The sequence below is a fragment of the Chaetura pelagica genome, unplaced genomic scaffold (assembly GCF_000747805.2).
Source record: "Chaetura pelagica isolate M959 unplaced genomic scaffold, ChaPel_1.0 scaffold758, whole genome shotgun sequence".
NCBI lineage: Eukaryota > Metazoa > Chordata > Aves > Apodiformes > Apodidae > Chaetura > Chaetura pelagica.
Genome location: NW_009954187.1, coordinates 230,698 through 251,624, shown reverse-complemented (window position 1 = coordinate 251,624; position 20,927 = coordinate 230,698). Strand labels below are relative to the sequence as shown.

Genomic DNA, 20,927 nt, shown 5'->3' with positions numbered 1-20,927 from the left:
AGGGTAAGGCACTGAAACGGAGTAGTATCTCTCAGTAGAGATCCAAGAGAGTTGTTATGAATGCTGATTTGCTGGTTCTGTAGTTAAGCTGGTTGATCTAGCATTGTGTAATGACATTATTTTTAATGGCTGATTTTTGTTTCTATAATTAAAAAAAATATTGTTGTAAGCTAGCACACATTACTGAGTAATTTTTATATTGTTGAAAACAAAGCAAGTCTTTAATTTGAACTATCTTAAGAAGTGCTTAAAATTTTAGTCTTAAGCCCTAGGGTAGATGGTGTTTTAGAGCTTTATTTTGGAAGTAAGTGTTCATTCAGACAATGTATCTGTATTGAGTTTGCTTTGTAGAAACACTCTGAAAAATTTAGAGGTAATGACGATACCAAAATTGCCTCAAGTTATAGTTTGATTTGCAGGGTGATGCCTGCACATCTGTTCAGTTCAAAGTAACCCTACATTGTTTTTCTAAAGCAACATAACAGTGTAATAATGAGATGTTGCAAGAGGGGAAGGCCTATTCCATGGTATATCTGTAAGGACTCTGGTGTGCTTTCAAATTCAGTGAAGCCTTTGAAGAAAGATAACCTTTAAAGAAAGTTGTTGTATTTAAAGGCATGTGAGTGCTTCATCTTCAGAAAGACATTCCAGATCAGATGTAATGTCCTCTAGTCTGTTGCATGTTCTTCCAATGTTTGAAAAAATTGCTTACTGGCTTCATAGCAAAATCCTATCAATTTAGTAGAAACTGTGTGTGCTTGGCTTACGTTACACATATCAAGCCACATGGTTTATTTATTCTGAGGAATCTTCCTTGGCACCTCAAAATCTATTTTGTTTTCCAAATGAACGTTCGGGATCATAAGGATTGTCTCTGCTGTTTGATGCCTGGAGACAGACCCTTTCATCTTTTCAGGTCACTGATAGCACCAGTCACTGGAAGAAGGTCCTCCAAGTCCTGGGTAGTTTGCAAACCCTGATGACTTGCTGCTTCCCTGTCTGATTTATGAAGAGTGCTTCGCTTTACTCTCTTTGTTGTATTCTTGCCAGGTCCAAGAGCTGCAGAGCCCACCCCGAGCCAGCCAGGTAGTGAAGGACTGTGTGAAAGCTTGCCTCAACTCCACCTATGAGTACATTTTCAACAACTGTCACGAGCTGTATAGTCGCGAGTACCAGACAGATCCTGTGAGTAGCTGATAAATGGGCAGAAACCCTCACTTCTGATTTCCTTAAGATAGCAACCAGAATACTGATTGATATAAAAAGCTCCCACAAATAAAATTATGTCACTTGTTATCTTCTGAATGAACAAAACTTGTAATCAGTTAATTAATGCTAATTAGTAGGTGGAGGATGACAATTGATTTAACAATAACTAATTACAATTTGTTTTGCCAGCTTCAGCTATTTTATTTCCTGAGCAGCTATTTGTGAAGGCAGCTTTGAGTGAGCAAAAGACAATTGGAGCAAACATAGACTGATCAAGAAACCTGTCTTTAGCGCAGATTACCTCAGGCAGTGATATTTTATCTTGTTTTCTGGCATCCAGAGTCCTGCACTGGACTTAGGAGGTACCTCTAGACACGCACTGTTTTCAAGTCCATGAGAGCTCTACTGGCTTCTCTGCAGTAATGCACATATAATTTGTCAACATGGATATAGTCACCAATCTAGGTTACAAGTATTTGTAACAACCTCAGAGCAAATGGTGTGTCAGCAGATCTTCTGGATCTGCCCTTGGTATGGTAAATGACAAAATGGGAATTATTTGGGTTTGAGGACACCAGTAAGCAACATGGTTTGGCATGTTACTGTGTTTTGCATTAGATAATGCAAGTTGCCAGCAGATACTAGTAATTTTAAGTTCTTCAGAAGAAAGGGTCCACAGGTATTTAGTGTTTGGAGCTTCTATGGTGATCTACATTTGTCAGCTTTTTCTTTCCTCTTTTATGTACGCTGGTTTTCCAATTACTTCCCAGAACAAAAGTCAGGACCTGCCTCCTGAGGAGCAGGGCCCGAGCATCAGGAACCTGGATTTCTGGCCCAAACTCATAACTTTGATAGTTTCCATCATAGAAGAGGACAAGAATTCCTATACCCCAGTCCTGAATCAGTAAGAATCTTCCATGTCCTGTATGGCTAATGCTGGTCTCTGTGTGCTCTGTTTTATTTGTTAAACTGCTTTCTATCTCTTCTGCCATTTGTGTATTTATAGAAGTACTTATCTTGTCTGTCTTTCTGTCTTATCTGTCTCTGTCTATATAAATAACTCTTTTTGATTGGGATGGAAGAGTTTCAAAAGGTTCAGTTACGATGGCGTTCGAGCACAAACACCCTGATTATTACAACCCTGAACTCAGGGAGGCACCTGAAAATGGGGTGAGAGTTCTTTTGGTTTTTTTCTGATGTTGAGCAGTTCTGGTTTGCACATTTATGCACTCAGTGGTGTGGTGCCGTGGTGACAACACCTTACACTGTGGTTCAGGAACATGGTGTTCAGTGCAGCTCGGGGAGGTTGCATCACGTGGGGTTGGAACAGCATTGAAAAGGAACCTGAAACTGGTGCATTTAGCTGGTGCATACTTCGGCAGTCCCACAGGGCAGGAGAAAGGGAGATATCTGACAAGTTATTATATGTGAAGAGCTGGAGTACACTGTAGCGATAATTGGTTTTAACATGGCAGGGACACCTGATTAGTCTTCACTTGTCAGCCTATAAAAAAGAAAACGGAAAAAAAAAAAAAGAACGGGGAAAAACATGCAAGGGCATTGACATCATATCATGTTCAGGGCCTGACTTTTTGAGTTTAAACCAGTCTCAACAGCAGTGTTGTTTTCAGGTTATTTAATCTATCTCACAGAATCCAGTCCATGAACTCCATTTTCTAGCTGGTCATTTATCTAGGGTGAAAGAAGCATCTGCAATGTTGAGCTTTTCAACCTGCAGTTTATCTCAGACCTGAGTAAAAATGAGTCCTTTGCTCTAATACATACCCAAGCCTTTCTTAAATGTCCCCTCAGGTTTCCTCAGGAGCTTGCTGTTGGGAAGATCAGCGCAGAGGTGATGTGGAGTCTGTTTGCCCAGGATATGAAATACGCCATGGAAGGTAGGAGAGCTCCTCACTGCTGCCATCTGACTTGTTGCTGATCTCTTGTTCTCCATCGATTTGGTGTAAATGGCTTAAGCACATTAGGAGCACCGCTATTTGGAGCAGGGATTTCTAGTGGTTGCTTTGTGGAGAGCTGCTTTATAGGTGAGAATTGGGGCTGGGATTTCCATGAGCTCTAGACCTGAGGGTTAGGCTGTCTCACAAGCTGTTTATGGTCATCCCATCTAGTTTGAAATCAGAAGTTCACTTTGGCCTGAGGTCATGATTAGATCAGCAGCCACTTATTTATGCAAGGTACAATGGTAGAAAGGGTTGGAGGTATAGGTGGACTCTGGGATGTAGCATGGCTGTAATTGCTTGGATGATACAGTATATACTGTCTAAGCCATTGCCAGAAATATGCTGTTAGAATAAATCCTACTACAAACATCTTCATTTTGAATGAGTCTTTGCATCCACATGCCAGTCTCTGGTAAAGGAAAATTTGACTGTTTCTTAAAATGACTTAGGCATGCAGAGCCTAACAACCTCCCAGAAAGGAATTTTGCCATTTGCAGTACTTTTCTGATGGTTTATTAGTTTCTGAAATTGGTGTTCATAGAATCACAGAATCATTTGGGATGGAAAGGACCTACAAGATCATGTAGTTCCACCCTCCCTGCATGGGCAGGGACACCTCTCACTACACCAGATTGCTCCAAGCCCTGTCCAACTTGGCCTTGAATACGTCTAAGGAGGGGGCAGTTGTTAGTGCTGTAAGTTGTGCTATAAATTAATTTGCACAATGTAATCAGCTTCTTATGAAGTTCACCTCTGCAGCTGCATTAGTAGTTGTTTTCCCAGTGTTTTGCAGGGTCAGGCTTTGTAATTTTCTCTAAGGTGATAATGTGATAAAATGGAAGTGCCACTGCTGCCTATAGCATGCTAACTGTATTTGTACTCCAAAACCAAGTCCAGTTGCTGCTTTTGGTCACTCACAAAATTATGCTCCATCCATTTTCGTCCAGTTTGATCTAAGTCACTTTGAGGAGTGACAGCCTCCTAAGATCTTGCTTCAGACTGTTAGAAGAACACAAAACTGCTGCCAGCTAGGAGAGTTTCCTGCATTTTGTTTTTTGGGAATAGTCTGTGGCGTTGTTCTGTAAGTGAAGGAGATTAACTCCATGTATTTTTCAGTCTGTGTCAACACAATAAGGGCAGAGACTGTGCTGGAGGGGGGGCAAGAATGGGAGCACCCTTTGCGAGCCCTAGGCTTGAATTCAGCAGGCTGCACTTCTGGGTGAAATGTTCTCACTTTTGTGTTAGGAACTTCTTACACGTGTTTGTACCCAACACTGCCTTTGTATTGTGTGGTTGTGTTTATGTAAGAACAGACACCGGGAAGAAAGAGTAAGACCTACTGTGTTGAAGAGTCTCTTTTATAGTGTCTGACACTATTTGCCTGTTACTATGTGTTAAGAGTTAAGCCTACTGTGGTTACTTCATATTCCCATTCCCCAGAAAATCCTTGCTCCTACAACTGTTTTGGCTCCTCTTTCTATTTTATCATTATTTTTCTCTGTGTGCTTACGCTCTGGAATTTATAATGTAGCTTGCACTTCTACAACTTGAACGTGTTGTATCTTCTTCCTTCCTAGCACCAGCATTGGATCTTGCCAGATCTAGTTGCTGACTTTCCTAAGATTATCTTCTGTATCCAAAATGCAGCTGCAAAAAGATTTCTGGTTATGTTTATGAATTGACTGTCTAAGGGGACATGACTTAGACTGATTATATTTTTTTTTCTCTTTTGCATGGCTCTGATTGCCTGAGTGAACTTTGATTCCCAGGTTTTCTTTGTTCACATCTCATGCCATGCCCCCTCTTTGACTCTGTCCTTCCTGGGCTTATTTTAGCTTTTCCTGACATCCTTCTGGTCACTTGTGAGTTTCTTAAGAAAAGAACTGAAAGAACATCCCTCTTCGAAGTATTTCTTGGTGAGAAAAGTTGACACAAAAGCAGCAGCTGGACTGGGAGTGGTCTACATTTTGAATGAAAGCTGAAAAACTGCATGGTACATGCATTTGTACTCTAGTTGTGCAAGTCCTTCAGGAGGATGGAACAATGATAGGTTAATCAGGAGGATGAACAGTGTTGGTGTGTGTCTCTTACAAATTCAAGAAATCCGCAGGGTGCAAATTCTATTTGAGGCATGTGTGATTCCTCACTGCTTTGCTCTCAGGAACTTTATAACAAGCTCTACAATAATTCAGTTACAGCCCTTGCTATATGTATTTTAAATATAGATGATTGGATTAGCTCACTGCGTTGTTTTTTTTTAATTCGGAGAAAAAGGGATTAAAGGAAACATTAAATGATGTGAAAGATGATTATTCGACTTGCTGTCCGCAGCTTATGGCTCTGTTCTTTCTCAGTTTGAGTTGCTAATTTCTCTACCAGTTTAATTACACCAAGAGTTTCATATTCCTGTCTTTGTCAGTTTGTGGAGCACTTGCTGGGTGCATTTCTGGTCTGCTCTGAGATCTATATGCATCAGGTGCTTTCTGTAACAAAAGCTGATCTGTTTTGTGGAGATACATGCACATGAACCTGGGGTATAATATTTGCTCCTAACTTTCTTTACGGTGTTTTCCCTTATGTTCTCTTCCTAAGTTCTGGATAGCATGAGCTCATTCACCTCACCAAGTGGTAAGTTTGTGCTTCTTAGTAAGGTTTATAGCTGTGAGTAGGCAAAGACTTTCATCTGCTAGCTGTAGTTTAAGCACTTTGGATGTAGTTGCTACCATTAGCTTTAGTGTCCTGTAGTTTTATGCCAGCGATGAGCAGATCTGCAAAGAAGATGTGAAGACCATAGTCCTGATGCAGAAACTGAGGGTATGTGATGCTGTTCTGACTAGTCACTCCAGTCGTTTTTTGATGGTACCTGATACACTGAGCAGTTCTGGGTGAGAGCCCCTTTGCTGGGCCCCAGGTATTAAGCTGTAAGTAACATCTGATGGAAAAAAAAATGGTGAGGTCAGAGCTCTAGTTCATGTGTAGCTCTGTTCCTTTCTTCCTGGCTGGGGTGATGATTGAGGGTCGCTGGTCCTTTTACTCTGCAGTGGGAGTAAATGTTCTTGTAGCTTGAAGGCCATGTGATGGCTTTGGTATAGAAAAAGTGCCAGCCTGGCTGCATGAAACTGCCCCTTCCCTCCTTCCAGCCTGATGCTACCACATTGCTCTTTGTTACACACTCTAGAGAAAGCTGGGAGGCTCAGGTGGGAGGTGTCTTCTCTAAGTTGGAGAGCAGTGCCTGGCTCCATGAGTTGTATTCCTTTTTACCCATGGATGGCAGCTAATGGTTCCTCTTGCAGCTGGAGCTGACCCCCATGTGCACTGTGTGGCCTGTGCAGGGTAATGTGTAAATACTAATTTATGCCTGGAGTACAGTGTTTTTAGGGACCTCAGAACCAGAAGCCTTGCTAGCCTGTGGATGCTGGAGCATGTGTCCTTCGGGCAGTTTTTGAAGAGTTAGACTGCTAATGTGCAAAACATTCAGGTCATAAAAATGAAACACTTATTTTCTGTTTAAAATATGTTCAGCAACTGGTAGCAATAATTATGGCAGAGTGTGTTTGCCTGCTGGAGAGTAGGTGCACACTAGACCAATCTTTTGCCTTTGTCTTCCCTAAGGAGGCTTTGCTGCTCCGAGTGGAAGCTCCAGGATCTGCCCATCTTGTTCTGTTTTCTCTCTCCCCGAAAACAGTGACAGTTTAGGGCACCATGAACAGCAGACTTGGCCCTTCCCTCCTCACCAGCGAAGGCTGTACAAGATGAGGCATTGAGAAGTAAACCTTGTTCCCTGTCAACCCAAGAGGAAAACAGATCAGATAGGTCATGTTGACCAGACTTGGCTGGCAAGATCATGCTACCCTGGAGTTACTGCAGTGTAGAGGATTATTTTTCTAAGTCATACTGTTAGCTCCACCTCTAGGGTGCTGACCTGTGCTCAGCAGCTAGATAATCTATTTGTGACCACACTGGTAACTGGAGTTACTAGTTTTCTCACTGTGCTCTGAAATCTCTGTGATCCTGAAAGCACAAGCTGTTTGAGCAAAAAGGACTTCTGCTCTTCCTTCACTGAAAGACATTAAAATACAATAATAGAAGATCAGTGTCATCTGTGACAGCAATGGTTCATCTTAATTTGGATACACCAGCATTAGGAGAGTTGTAAATTGGAAGCATCTCTAATAGGAAGAGAGACTGAGTAGACTTGGGCAAGATTGAAAGAAATCATTCTGCAGCAGTCTCACTTCTGATAAGGGGACGGGAATCAGATGCAGACACAGATGCCAGTTGTCTAAACTGTTAGCACCTCAGCAGCCTCAGTACCTACCAGAGTTTCTTTGCAGAAATTCAACATTATTTGCTAGAAACTAGCCCATGCAAAGTAGGCTGATGGTAAAAAAAAAAAATTCACGGATTAAGGGTGTGGTGAAAGTCCTGTTCTCTGCCCAAAAAATAGAGCTTGACACAACGTAAGAAAGTGTGCTGCTGGCAAGCAAGTCCCTATTAATACCTTAATAATATGGCCTAAAAGCTCTTCTCCAGAGTAGGCTGCAGATGAAATCTTCTGAAGAAGTGTGAGAGACTTAAAGAACTCTGTGCTTTTTTCAGGATAAAACACAGCAGTTGCTGCAAAATACCTGTGCACTCTTCCACTGTTGCTGCTGCTAAGCTTTTAAAAAGTCAGCAGGTTATAAAGCAGAACAGAAATGTGCTAAGACTGGTGGCACCCTCGCTGTTCACTTTACTTTTTCTAAAATGGGTTTTCAAAGCACACCTCTGGCCAGTGTCTTTCCATGTCACTTTCACAAGCTCTTAGCCATTTCTCTTACAAGGAAAGCAGCTGATCAGAATCATGCAATGTCCTTAAAGGAGGGAATGCTGGTGGTAGGAGCTGTTGGAAATGAGGGGGGTTGGGGGTTTTGTTGGCTTTCTTTGTCTTTCAGCATGTTTGAGCTGTTGCAGTTCACTTTTTTCTTTTCTCTGTCACTAGCCCCACCTTTCTTTCGCATACGTAAAGTTCTCTTTTATGGTGGTAAGACCTCTCCTTCTTCCTTTTCCTTTCCTGTAGTTTTATCCCCTTGGTGCCAAGCCTTGCCTTTACTGCTTAGTTGGCTAGGTAGTCCTAGTAGCAGTCCTTGGGTTTATGCTTCTGTGGCTGCTCTGCGTTTTCCTCCTCTGCAACTTAGTAATGTTTTAAGTGTCCTAGAAAGTAGAAAAGGCTTGAATTACTTGCTTGTAGTGCTCTGCTTAATTTTGAGGAAATAAATCTGATTTTAGTCCTTTTTACCTCCAAGTCAGGCCTTTCTTCTGTGGGAGCAGCACATGGGTGGCTGTGCTTATCAAAGTTAATTAAGTTATTGCTTTCTGTTGATTTCTTCACTCCCATAGGGAGCTAAGCAGACATGGTCATTGCTGTGTTTGTTTCTAGTTTTAGAGCTGTGGAGAGAGCTTTGCATTTTCTTCTGCAGTTGTTCTTGAGGAAGGTCAGCAATTCACACACTGAGTATGCTTATACTTCCGTAGTGCTCAAGAAAGATACTAGATTTATTGATGGAAAACATCAATGGACTTTCCTTGGCTCCAGTACAAGAGAATTCACGTGGAGAGTAGATGGATCCTAGTACATGTGCAATAGTATCATACATAATTTGTCCATTATCCATGACCCCTGGGGACTATGTGTCTCAGATACTGGGCATTTTAATTTATTTAAAACAAAGGTTGTGGGTTTTTTGTTTGTTCATTTGGGTTGTTGTGTTTTTTTTGAGATTGTATCTGTGTGAATCTCCTACATGTGAATTAGAAGGAGATCTGTATTGCTCTGCCGCAGTGTTTTGCAAATAACTTACTGGTGTGTTCCACTTCTTTGGGAGCTGACAAAGCTCATGAAATAATGATGCATTACAAATTCTTTATTTTTTGTGTTTTCAGTTGGATAATTCATAATTTATTTGGGCTTTCTTCTTCTGCATGTTACTGAATCTTCAAGAGATGTGGAGGTTTCTTAAGATTTTGAAATAGTTGCAAGAATTCACATTTGCATGAAAATAGATTATATAATAAGATAAGCTTGTCTGTCAGGTAATTGATTAGAAAACTGGGACCATTTTACATCTTTGAGATGTATCTTTTGCTAATGAGTATCTGTAGCATGTATTGCTTGCATGCGCATATATCTACCCAGTTACTGGGTGCTTGTACACGAAGTCCCAGATAAAAGGCATTCAAAGTTAAGAGAAAGACTTTCTCTTTTTAACATAGTTGGATCCTGCCTACATGTCAGCAGTGATGCCCTTGGGAAGTTATATCAATAATGAGGTAACCACATAAAAGGTAGGAAGATGAGTCTGAAGTCAAAGTTTGGGGAAAAAAACATGAGTCTAAGCCAAAATAATGCATGTTTTAGTCTCATATCTCACACTGTAGTCATGGACTAGCAGTGTGCCATGGTGCTAGAGTGAACAAAGAAGGCTGGCACAAAGTATACTCATGCTGTTGAAGCTTGGAAAAGAAAGAGATGGATATGAACAGGCAGCACTAGGGAGTGGTGGTACAGGATTGGTCAGCTGATAATTCAGGTTCTCAGTGCAGATGAAAACTGGCTGCTGAGTCCTTTTAGCATTATGAAAAAGGAATTAATTCTGTTCCTTTCAAGGAGGATTTAGAAGAAAAGCAGTGCAGTAGAAGGAGCCTCCTGTGGAGGCTGTGAAGAGCCTTGGGAGCGAAGACATAAAGCAGGCAGTTCTTGTGAGAGAGAAGGGGGAGCAGGGAGCAGTGGTCTAGGGAGATGATCTCTGCAAAATGTACGTCTACATATGGCAAGTGCTTTGTCAGCATAGGTGTGTGGGAAGGGTAGTGTTGTGGAGGTATGTGCATTAAACAGGGAGGAACTGTGTTGTTCTGACATAGCTTGGGTCCCAAAACATAATGAATCCTGGCAAGAGGAAGAGACTCAGCAGCAGTCCCCTATAGGTTTTTTCAGTGGACTATGCTCAGGAAGGCAATGCAAATGAGAAGAGTGTTGCCTTCTGAAAGAGAAGTGTCATGAATTTCTCCAAACTGGGGATGTGGGAAGTTTTCAGCTCCTGTTCAGCTTGTTTACCCTTGCTTGTGACTCAGACTGTTAAACTCCAAAGAACTTTATTATTTTCACTCCTGTCTCTTAGGTGATGTAGTCTAACACATTGATATTGCCTTTGTTTATATCCAAGAGTGAACAGATTCACTCTCCTTGATTTGTTTCCTGCAAAGATGAAATCTGGACTGTTGTACGTTACATGGAAAGGCCGTAAGAGATTGCTCTATTTTAGTTGCTGTGACAACCAAAAGGTCTTCAACAAAAGGAATTATTAATTGTTGCAACAGAACTCTGGATCCCCAACAGCCAACCATGAAGAACCCCAGCCTGCTGTCAAAATCCTGCTGTGGAGATTTTGTTGCTCTATAGCTGCTTCATCCTCAAAACCATTGCATACTGTGGACATGCTTTATAAGACCCTCCTGTGCCTGATGCAGTGATACTGATAAATTTGGACCTAACTGCTTTTTTTTTCTTCCTTACAGAGCATGAGAAACACAGACTATGTAAAAGTGCAGACTATATGAACTTACACTTCAAAGTGAAGTGGCTGTACAATGAGTATGTTCGTGATCTACCTGCCTTCAAGGGAAGAGTGCCTGAATATCCAGCGTGAGTGTGTTATGTCTCCTGCAGTAAATCCCCACTTTGCATCTCCTTCTGTTACCTTCAGGGCAGTCATTTGATTCTCCTGTGGCTGCCTTCATGATACACCATTTCACCACTCCTGGTGTCCTGTGTTTATGTGCCCTTTGGTGTTCTGTGCCACCAGACACAATTCAATCCCTTGTTGTGCAGTACCTCCCAAGATCTCAAGAACTTTTGCAGTTGGCACAAACAGTCTTTAATCCACTTTGTGATTGCAGTGTGGAATTTGGTCAACTCTCGAACAGCAGACTTGTGGACATTTTCTTATGTTCATATTAACAGATACAACTTTATTTGGATGTACTATATGTGAGTCTGTATGTGTGTGTAAGAATGTCATGTGTACACATACACGAGGATTTGTAAGTAAATATAATGTTTTCTTTTTTTACTAGAACCAGGTGGTTTAATTGGAAACATCAGATAAACAGTTGCTCTTAACATCTAAGCAATTCTTTGCAACTTCTCTTTAGCTTTAAAAGAGCATTAGTAGATTTGAGACCTAAAGAAGGTTTCTAAGCCCAAAAAGTTTTCTGACCAACATGGAGACAATACTGTAGCTTGAGTCCTATACTTGGCCTAAGGTAAGAGCAGGTCTGTTGTTTCTCACACGTATTTAACTGGTTTTCAGGGGCTTTCAGTGATGATTGTGCCACATCTCCTTCAAGCAGCTTTTTTCCTCTGTGCTTCTCTGTTAGCCCTTCACTGGCTTTTGGGGATTTAACTCTCCCTTTTCCTCCTCCAAATCTTTCTTGCTTCAGTTTGAGCTCATTATGTCCTGTCCTACCAGCCGGGGCAAGGAGAAAATTTGTTCCTGTTTTTCAAGAAAAATAAATGCTTTTCTCATGTCCCTTCCCAGTCTTCTGCTTGTTCCTGTTTGTAAGTGAGGTTTACCTGTCTCTCTCCAGCTGTTCAGTGTCTGGACAAACAACACGCAGACTGAAATACTGCTGTTTCATCAAGACCTTGCCTTCCACTGCTTTGCAGGAAGTGCTGCTGTTACTGCACTCTGGAAAAGCAGCCTTTTTTTTTTTTTTTTTTTTTTTTTTTTTTACTTTCAGTGGTATTTTTGTCTGGCAATGCCTCCAGTGGGCCCCAAACCAGCCTCCAGACACCCTCAACAGTCCTGGCTGTTCTTTCCATCCTATATATGACTCTTTGCTGCTGTCTAAATGCAACACTTGGCACTTGCCCCTCTTGAAAAAAACATCTTGCTTGGACTGTGTTTACAGTTTGGCATTTTGAATTCTCTTCCCATCCTGCCCTGATGCAGTCGCTCCAGCCTGCTGCTAGCTGCATACTAATACAACTTGTGGCAGTTGGTATAATTTCTCAGCTTGGACTGTGGGCCTTGCTTAACAAATCAGGTCAGCAAGAGGCATTGACTCAGTGAACAGTGTGTTGAAGTGACAGTCTCAGAGGCCCTGTTCTCTTTGTTGTGCCTCTGAGTCAGTGCAGTCTCAAGCAAGTTGTCAGATATTTTAAATCTTTCTTTTTCTCCTGTGTAATCAGGGTAATGATGCTCAGTTTGGTTGTACAGTCTGAGTAGACTGTTCTGCCCTGCTGGCCTTTCTGATAGACATTCAGTGCTCATGTACATTTGCAGCCACTGGCTTTTTTACTCCAGTAGTGTACTTCAGTACAACAGTGACATTGTCAGACACAGGTGATGTTTATTTCAGCCAAAACCTTCACCTGTGACAAAATATCCCCTTGGCATCAACTACTGCAGTGTGCTCTTGTCCTTTGATTTGCTTCATCACCAGTATTTTCAGTCTTGAAGCTTCCTTAAACAAAAGAGTAAATGCATCAGGTTTGCTCATCAGTAAAGTCTTTAGAAAATCTAAACTACTGCTGTCCAGAGAACAGCCCCCAGAAGTTGTCTTTCAAAGCAGACAAAAGGCTTTCCACAAACTTGTTTTTCATTACAAGAAGCCATGTTTCTGTTAACTTTGAGATATGATTAAATAAAGTGAAGGCTCCATATTATTGAAGCTGAAGTTTTCATGCTCTCTTTATTTTCTGAAATACAGGAGCAGTTTCTGAAGCTGAGGTAGATAGCTGGGCATGGATCTTCAAAACTTCCTCTCTTCGCTTTTTTGCTGCCAGCTAAAAGCTGAGAAGTATCAGTTTCCTGTGTTTTTCTGATGTGTAAAGAAGTGTACTATGATTTGTCTAAATATGGATGTTAGCACGCAGCTAGTATTGCATCTGTACTAGAGACTACTTTCTTCAAAATCCTGTCATTCTTCTGGCTCACTTCATCAAACATAGTCTTTATTCTCTTAGTGTTTGAAACCCAGCCTGGCTGCTTGCCTCTGAACATACCAAGGCCCACAAAGTGTTCATTGGGTACCACATGCATCAACTCAGCAGATGAAGAAGATTAATTCACCTGTAAAGCCTAAGGCCACAGGAGCCTTACTCAGGAGCTCATGGCCAAGCTGAAATTGCAGCCTTTTTTTGCTACATTACTGTTGTGCAACCGACAGAGGTGAACTTTCATTTAGTCACAAAGCACTGCTCCCTTTCCTGGCAGACAAGACTGAGGCATCTTTTGTGCAAACCTGGTTTGAAGAGGTTGCCTGTACCATGTCAAGTCAGGCTGTGCTGGCCACTGCAAGCACAGAATGTCTCTGAAGCAGCTCCAAGAGCCTCTGCCTTGTGCTGTTGTGTAAGTCATTACAACGTTTGCTTCTAGATCAATAATTCAAGCAGATGAGGAAGAAGGTATTTACCATCTAATAACATTTTGAAGCTATTTCTGCATGAATTCAGATTATTGTAATTAGTTTCTGCGCTATATGGTTTTTAATATAATTTTGGATGTACTGCCTTCATAGTTCTCTGAGTCCCCAGTCATTTGCTTAGCAGCCCAAGACCTGGTAGTGAAACCCTTTAAGGGCTATTTGAACTAAGGTAACTCTAAGTTTGTATTACAACTTAAAGCACATTGTGGTCCTGAATGTGCCCAGGTAGTGGAAGTATTTATAGATAATTTATCTCTCTTCTGTTTTCCTGCCAGCCAATAAGGGACAAAATTGTGACTGGCTTTGCAAATGTAGTTAAAGAATTTTCTGACCTGATCCATATGGTTCATTTTGCACTTAAACATTCGTATTAAACCTTTCTCTGGAAGTTTTTTTCATTTGGGCCTGAGGTGGTGGTAACTCCCACCCTCACCCCCCAGTAGTGCTTTTGTCCATACTACCTTTGTTTAGACAGTAAAATACCTATGCACTTGATTTTGTGTATCAACATTTGTTAGCCATAAAAATGAGCAATCACTGTTGTCAACAATGAATGGCCCTTATGGATACAGTGCAATAAAGATGAATAATAATCAGTTCTACTTCTCAGACTGGAAATTGTGCCTTCTGGCACAAGCGAGTAACCCTCCTTGGACCTGGACCTAAGACATGTGAAGCAGTGAGCAACTTGTAGCCTGGAAACCCCTGAAGGAGATGGAAGATGTGTGTTTGCTTCCTTGTAAATTGCTTGAATTCTCTTCTAAGGATTGAGCTGTCACTTTAAAATATGCTATTGTAATTAATAAAAAAAAAATAATTAAAGCTCAGGAAACTTAAAGCAAGCTCTGAAATGTGCTGGCTTTTAGGAGGCAAATATACCATTCAAAGGAATTTTTCCTGAACACACAAGTCCATATGCCTGTGACAGTGTTCCACTGCTGCTGTCTGTATTAAATAGGGCTGCATAGACAGGTTGGTGTTGGCATTTAACACTTAGTTACACCTTCCAATATTAGCATTGATGTGCTTTCTATTTCAAAGTGTAGGGAGTATTTAAGGCTATCTAGTACGCTCTGTGAGTTCGTTCTTGATATCCCTCTCATGTCTGCCACATGCTTTCATGTTCTTTGCAAACTCAGCCCATAATTAGCACAATCTGCGAACACAGCTGCCTGTTTAAAGGAGACTGTACTTTGTGAAGCTCATAATAATCTTTTGTATGGACCATTCGATGATTCTGTGAAATCACATGGGTACTATTTTCCCTTATCTGTTTAGTAGAATGCTGTTTAGAAGTATTTGAAATTAGATTTACTTCAGCTGTGGCATCTTGGCACTTGCACACAAAAAATCCTAGACAGACATTTAAATAAAGCTCTAAGTGTTGTGTTGTTGCTTAAACACAGACATACATGCCCTCCTCCCAGCCCCCACCCTGCTTTTGTACTATGTGAATACGTCCTACAGAGCAGAGAACAGAGGGATGACCATCTATAAGACACCATCACTGAAGCTGCTTCTCACCTTGTCTGTTTGGCCAAGAAGGGGTTGTGCAGAAGCCTTAGGTTCAATGCAGGAGGTAGCGCCTGTGTATCTCTCTGAGATAAAGCTGTAGCTGTTTCAGCAGCTGCTTGTATTCTAGCTTGTCCTCCTAAGTGAGGAGAAGGAGTAGAGATAGACTTTGCTGTGCTGCTTCTAGTACCATGCTCCAAAGCTGCTGGTCCAGCATTCAGTGAACTAAGTTTGTACTTCTTTAAGCAGAAGCAATCAAGAGCTGCTTAGAGAGCTGGCAAGATTCCTACTAGATGTGCTGTTCTGTCACCAGAAGTTAGTCTTACTCAAGCACCTTCACAATGAGATCAGCAGTCCACAGAAACGGGAGCATGTACTGTAGAAGGCCTGGGGAAAGGGCGAGCAAGATTAAAGTGGAGAAAACTTCTAGCCTGGATTCTTCCTCCTGGTACTCTAGAAATATATCTGTGTCTGCACTAAACCCAGCTGAAGTGTGCTGGAGAACAGGCACTTTCTTTCCTCCCGTTGTACTCTCTTGCAGTTCTCATGTGAAAGATGGTAGACACAAATGGGCAGCAGAACAGTGTACCATCTCTCTCAGCATGCAGGGATAGTGATACTGGAGGTCTCTTCTGTTCTATCTGGCACATGAGAGAAAGGGGAAGAAAAGACGAAGTGCTCTGAGATGATGGAAAGTGCTGGTGCTCAAGGGAAAGAAAAGGTACAAAGAAAGAGGAAAGGACAAAACTAGCACAGGAGCAACAAACTGCAGAGTGTGAACTGTGTCCTCCTTGTCCAGCCCAAGTGATTGTACAGCTCCTGCTCACTGGTAGCTTGGGCACAGGTAGCAGTATTTTTGGGAACTTTGGCTGCACAGACAGGTAACAGCAGTCAGGAATCTAATGTTACGAGTTTCACAAGGCTTGCTGAAATGCAGCACTCTCTGAGTGCTGCTGACATTGTTCCCCAACTCTGCTGTTGGGGTGCTCTTTCTTGGTGTAACTTGCTGTCTTTCTTGTCTCTCTTGCAGGTGGTTTGAGCAGTTTGTGATGCAGTGGCTGGATGAAAATGAAGATGTTTCCTTAGACTTCCTGCATGGTGCTCTGGAGAGAGATAAAAAAGATGGGGTAAGTAGGTCACTCTGAGTGGAGGACTTCGCGCTGTGTCCTTCAGTGCTCAGAACCAAACAAAATGCTGTAAATTCAGCTGTCATACAGATGGAGGATGCATCCCTTTCTGTTTGTTAAAAAACCGGGGACACTTGTTTATTTTAGCACTTTTCTCTAAAGGTCACAGAGTTGTTTAATATCAAGGTGCATATATTTTATGACTGTTCTGTTCTACTGCTGCTAATCTGTCAGCCAGAATCCTTGTCTTCTCTCATCTCTCCATGAGGTACAATTGAAATATAAGGCATTTTGTATGTTCTTAGTCATGCAGTGAGAATGTGGCCTTAATCCATTGGCAGACTAATCTTTCTCTTAATTTACTGAGTGTTCGCAATGGAGGGCAAAGTCTTCTCATTTATTCAGTGACTGTTGACACTGTAGTCTGTGATGCTAATGTAAGCATTCTCTCTAATATGTATATTTTAAGAAAAATAAAAAATAAGCTCTTCACTCTCTCCTCCTTTCCTCATTAACTGACAGGCAAGCCACGCATTTCATGAAAGGTCTCAGCATCATGTTGCATTTCCTTGGTGCTTGTCATGTCACTGTTGGTGAAGGACAGTGAACCTATGACACAAGAGAATTGGCTGTTTTGCTCTTCTGTGCCTTTTGGAAAACTTTTTGCTAATTCTAAGGAAGAAGGTTTTGGTAAAGTTGTCCTGCCTCCAATATGGCAGATGATGGAGATGCCATGAAATGGGTGTGATTCATATCTTTCCATTTGGTAAAGACTTTTTGTACTTCTCTTTCAGTTCCAGCAAACATCCGAGCATGCTCTGTTCTCTTGCTCAGTGGTGGATGTTTTCACCCAGCTCAATCAGAGCTTTGAGATCATCAAGAAGCTGGAGTGCCCAGACCCTGTCATTGTTGCTCATTATAATAGGAGGTTTGCTAAGGTAACATCCTCAACATCCAGCTGTTTATCTTCCCTTAGAGGGATGAAAACAGTAGGATGCTTTTTTGGTTTTATTGCCTGGATTTCTCCTGGAGTGGCAGAGAATGAATAACAGTGATCACATCTTGTTTTCATAGACTATTGGGAAAGTGCTGATGCAGTATGCTGACATCCTCTCCAAGAGCTTTGAGTCCTACTGTTCCAAGGAGAAACTGGTGAGTCATGCAAAGTTTTCCTTCTGCCCTGGGGAATCACATAATTATCCTCATAAGAACCAGTTTATCGCATTCCACCTGACTGTGTTGATGGTGTAAATATTTTCAGTATTATTCTTTTTTCATCATTCCTGTGTTTTTCTGGATTTATTTGTCTTGACTGTAAAATAAAACTGGGACCTGAGAGTGATCTGCAGGGCTTGGAGGCTGTCAGGTTCCTCCCTGCCTATCAGGGTTGTGTGTCACAGAGGTGATTTTAAAAAACCTCACTACTGGAACATGGGCACAAGTTGCTCTGTAGAGCTGGTACTTACTCTGCAGCACTCTTGGCTTACTGTTGTCTCCATCTGATTACCTTTCTATTTAATCCTGAATTAAGTAAAATTATGTGTATTAAATACAACATTTTTGAACCCTGGGTCTGTCCCATGCTGGTTTGGCTGTGTCCTGTACTGGGGATGTACCTTCAGAGGGAAGAGCCTGTTCCCTAGGTTGCCCCAAGCTGTTGCTTCCAACCTTGGCCTGCCAGGACCCAGATGTCTCTGAATTCAGCTTTGGCTGGCAGTTCCCCTGCTGATCTGGGATGTACTCGATTCACAACAGTACATTGCAGCATTAAAAGGCTGAAGGTGACACAGCTTGGACACATGGCAGGAGCTGCAGAGAATTGGGCCTTGTCCTGACACTGACTTCCTGCCAGCTCGTTCTCTGTAATAAAGCTGAGGAGGAAAATACAACAGCAGAGATCTCCCTGATCTGGGATTTCTTGGACTGGCCATCCTGTTTCAAGCTGGAGATGGAAAGTATTTGTCTGTTTGAGGTTTGAGTGCTGAAATCTGTTCATGCCCCACCTCTGTTGGGCTCTCAGGTGTGGTAGTACGTGGGGAAGGATGCTGAGGTACACACTGGTGAAAATGTTTGCAGCCTGAGCAGTAACAGGCACCTGCTTTTGTCTCTTCAGCCCTGCATCCTGATGAATAACATTCAACAGCTGAGGGTGCAGCTAGAGAAGATGTTCGAAGCCATGGGTGGTAAAGAGGTATGAGTGCTAAGACACTGTTACTTGTTACAACTGCTATGTTACTAGGTTATTTACTGATACCTGCAGACTGAAATCATGAGGAGAGCCCCATGACTCCTGGCACTGTAAGAAGTGTGAGGTGACAGGTATGCCTGAAGACTTTTCAGAAGAATTTATTGTAAGATGCAGGAGTGACTGTTTCAAGGCAAATAATACCATGGAGGAGGAAAGAGAAGGATATGTACTGTGTTCATGTGGGCCAGATGTGGGCATCATGGGTGGTTGTGACACAGCTCTGGAGAAAGACAAATTGACCAGAAAACTTTTGACATCAAGTCCTTTTATGTGTCATATAAATGTGGGACAATACATTTAGCATTGAATGTCCATTATCTAATACATTGCAGACATGCAAATAAGTGTGCTGTTCTCAAGCTTTGCTGGATACTCAGATGTGTCCATGAATATAAATGTCTTAGTTTTTGTTCTTTGTTCTAAGGTGGTCATTTTTACAGAAGTAACATTCTCCTCCAGATCGCTGTATCTGATATAATCTGTGTATCTGTTTTTTTCTCTTCTTTTTTCCATTACTTTTCAAGGTTCAAGAAGATGAGGAAAAGGCTGCTGATGCTGATGTTAGGAAAAAATTATTTTCAAAGCCTAAGTGTATTCTTTTTGGTTGTGTTGTGATAGAACCTGTGCTAGCTATGACCTGTATGCCAAGAGGAAGGTCAGCTTTGCTGATGGGCAGCTCAGTTTTTGTCTGTATTGCTGTTTCAGATCTTTCTTGTGTTCAGTGGCAGAATTCTGTGCAGTGGCAAAAATCTCAGTGAATAGATTTAGCCCATGAGGCAAGGAAAACCACTGTAATTCTTTTTCATGTGATCTCAACAATCGTAATTTCTGAGCCGTACATCAAGAACTAGAATGATATGCTCCCAGATGTCGTAGCACTGGTAGCTAAATGCTAATTTTTCAGGGAAAAAAAGTAACCTTATGATGATATATTTGTGAAGTGCTTTATAAAGTCGTAATCAACATACACTTAATTTCCCTTAAGGAATCCATTTGCTATTTTTGTTCCATAGCGGTGGCCATTAAGAAGGATTTCCCTGTATTTCAAATTGAAAATACCACCTGAAAATTAAAAATGTCACTTGATAATATGTTAAATAGGGGGAGGGGAAAAAAAAGTGTTAATTAGGATTGTTAGCTACTTTTTCTATCCTAGAACCCTTCTCTGTATTTTGCCCTTTGAAACCTTCCTCAGGTGGTATAGGTAAAGTAGAGCAGAGGTGATGAATCTGCTGTTTCCCTTGCACTGTGGAGTCAGAAGGAAAATAATAATGGAGAGGAACTCAGACTGTGAGCAATAAAACACCCAGGAAGAAATCTGGAAGGCATACTAGGAAACTGGTTTTGGGATTTATTTTTCTTTTTTCTTTTCAAATGTTACTTGTCCACTTCATTAGGCTGCCACTGATCACCAGAAATAAGTCGTGTTGTGTTAGGTGCCTGCATTATTTGCTATCCCCAGGGGTTCCCCTGCTTGGTGACTATGTAGTACTTTGCTTCTTGAATTAAAACCCACCAGGTTCTTTGTTTTGCTAGAGTAAACAAGGTCTTGTCCTAGTTTGAGTAGTCCTTTTTCTGATGTAGATTGAACCTGGCTAATGAGTAACAATTAGTGAGACAACCGCTTTAAACTAGAATGCGTAGACAAATATGCTTCTGGAAATGCATTTATAGGTTTTATCCTCTCCTTCAGGAAGAGCAGTTCTTACTCTCTGTGAGAGATTTTATTTATATCACAGAATCTTAGAGGTTGGAAGGGACCTCAAAAGATCACCCAGTCCAACCCCCCTGCCAGAGCAGGATCACCCAGAGCACATCACACAGGAACGTGTCCAGGGGGGTTTGAATGTCTCCAGAGGAGATTCCACAGCCTCTCTGGGCAGCCTGTCCCAGGGCTCTGTCACTCCCACAGGAAAGAAGTTTTTTCTGATGTTTACATGGAACCTACTATGCTCCAGTTTGCACCCATTGGCCTTTGTCCTGTCACTGAACATCACTGAGAAGAGCCTGGCACTGTCCTCCTGACACTCCCCCTTAACATAATTGTAAACTTTGATGAGGTCACCCCTCAATCTCCTCCAAGCTAAAGAGACCCAGCTCCCTCAGCCTCTCCTCATAAGGGAGATGTTCCACTCCCTTCGTCATCTTTGTGGCTCTGTGCTGGACTCTTTCAAGCAGTTCTCTGTCCTTCTGGAACTGAGGGGCCCAGAACTGGACACAATATTCCAGATGTGGCCTCACCAAGGCAGAATAGAGGGGGAGGAGAACCTCCCTTGACCTACTAACCACACCCTTTCTAATGCACCCCAGGATGCCATTGGCCTTCTTGGCCACAGGGGCACATTGCTGGCTCATGGTCATCCTCCTGTCCACCAGGACCCCCAGGTCTCTTTCACCTACACT

General features: G+C 41.9%; 1 protein-coding gene across 1 annotated transcript in view; it reads left to right on the top strand.

The window, feature by feature from the left end:
* UNC13B (unc-13 homolog B (C. elegans)) overlaps window positions 1-20,927 on the top strand; it is a gene marked incomplete at its 5' end in the record, with an annotated part of 192,386 nt that overhangs the window by 138,791 nt on the left and 32,668 nt on the right. Inside the window, 8 exons of the mRNA XM_010003047.1 lie at window positions 1,051-1,185; window positions 1,980-2,113; window positions 3,022-3,107; window positions 10,725-10,851; window positions 16,180-16,276; window positions 17,071-17,214; window positions 17,351-17,428; window positions 18,390-18,467. Coding sequence (XP_010001349.1) covers window positions 1,051-1,185; window positions 1,980-2,113; window positions 3,022-3,107; window positions 10,725-10,851; window positions 16,180-16,276; window positions 17,071-17,214; window positions 17,351-17,428; window positions 18,390-18,467 — 879 coding nt within the window. The remainder of the gene's footprint in view (window positions 1-1,050; window positions 1,186-1,979; window positions 2,114-3,021; window positions 3,108-10,724; window positions 10,852-16,179; window positions 16,277-17,070; window positions 17,215-17,350; window positions 17,429-18,389; window positions 18,468-20,927) is intronic.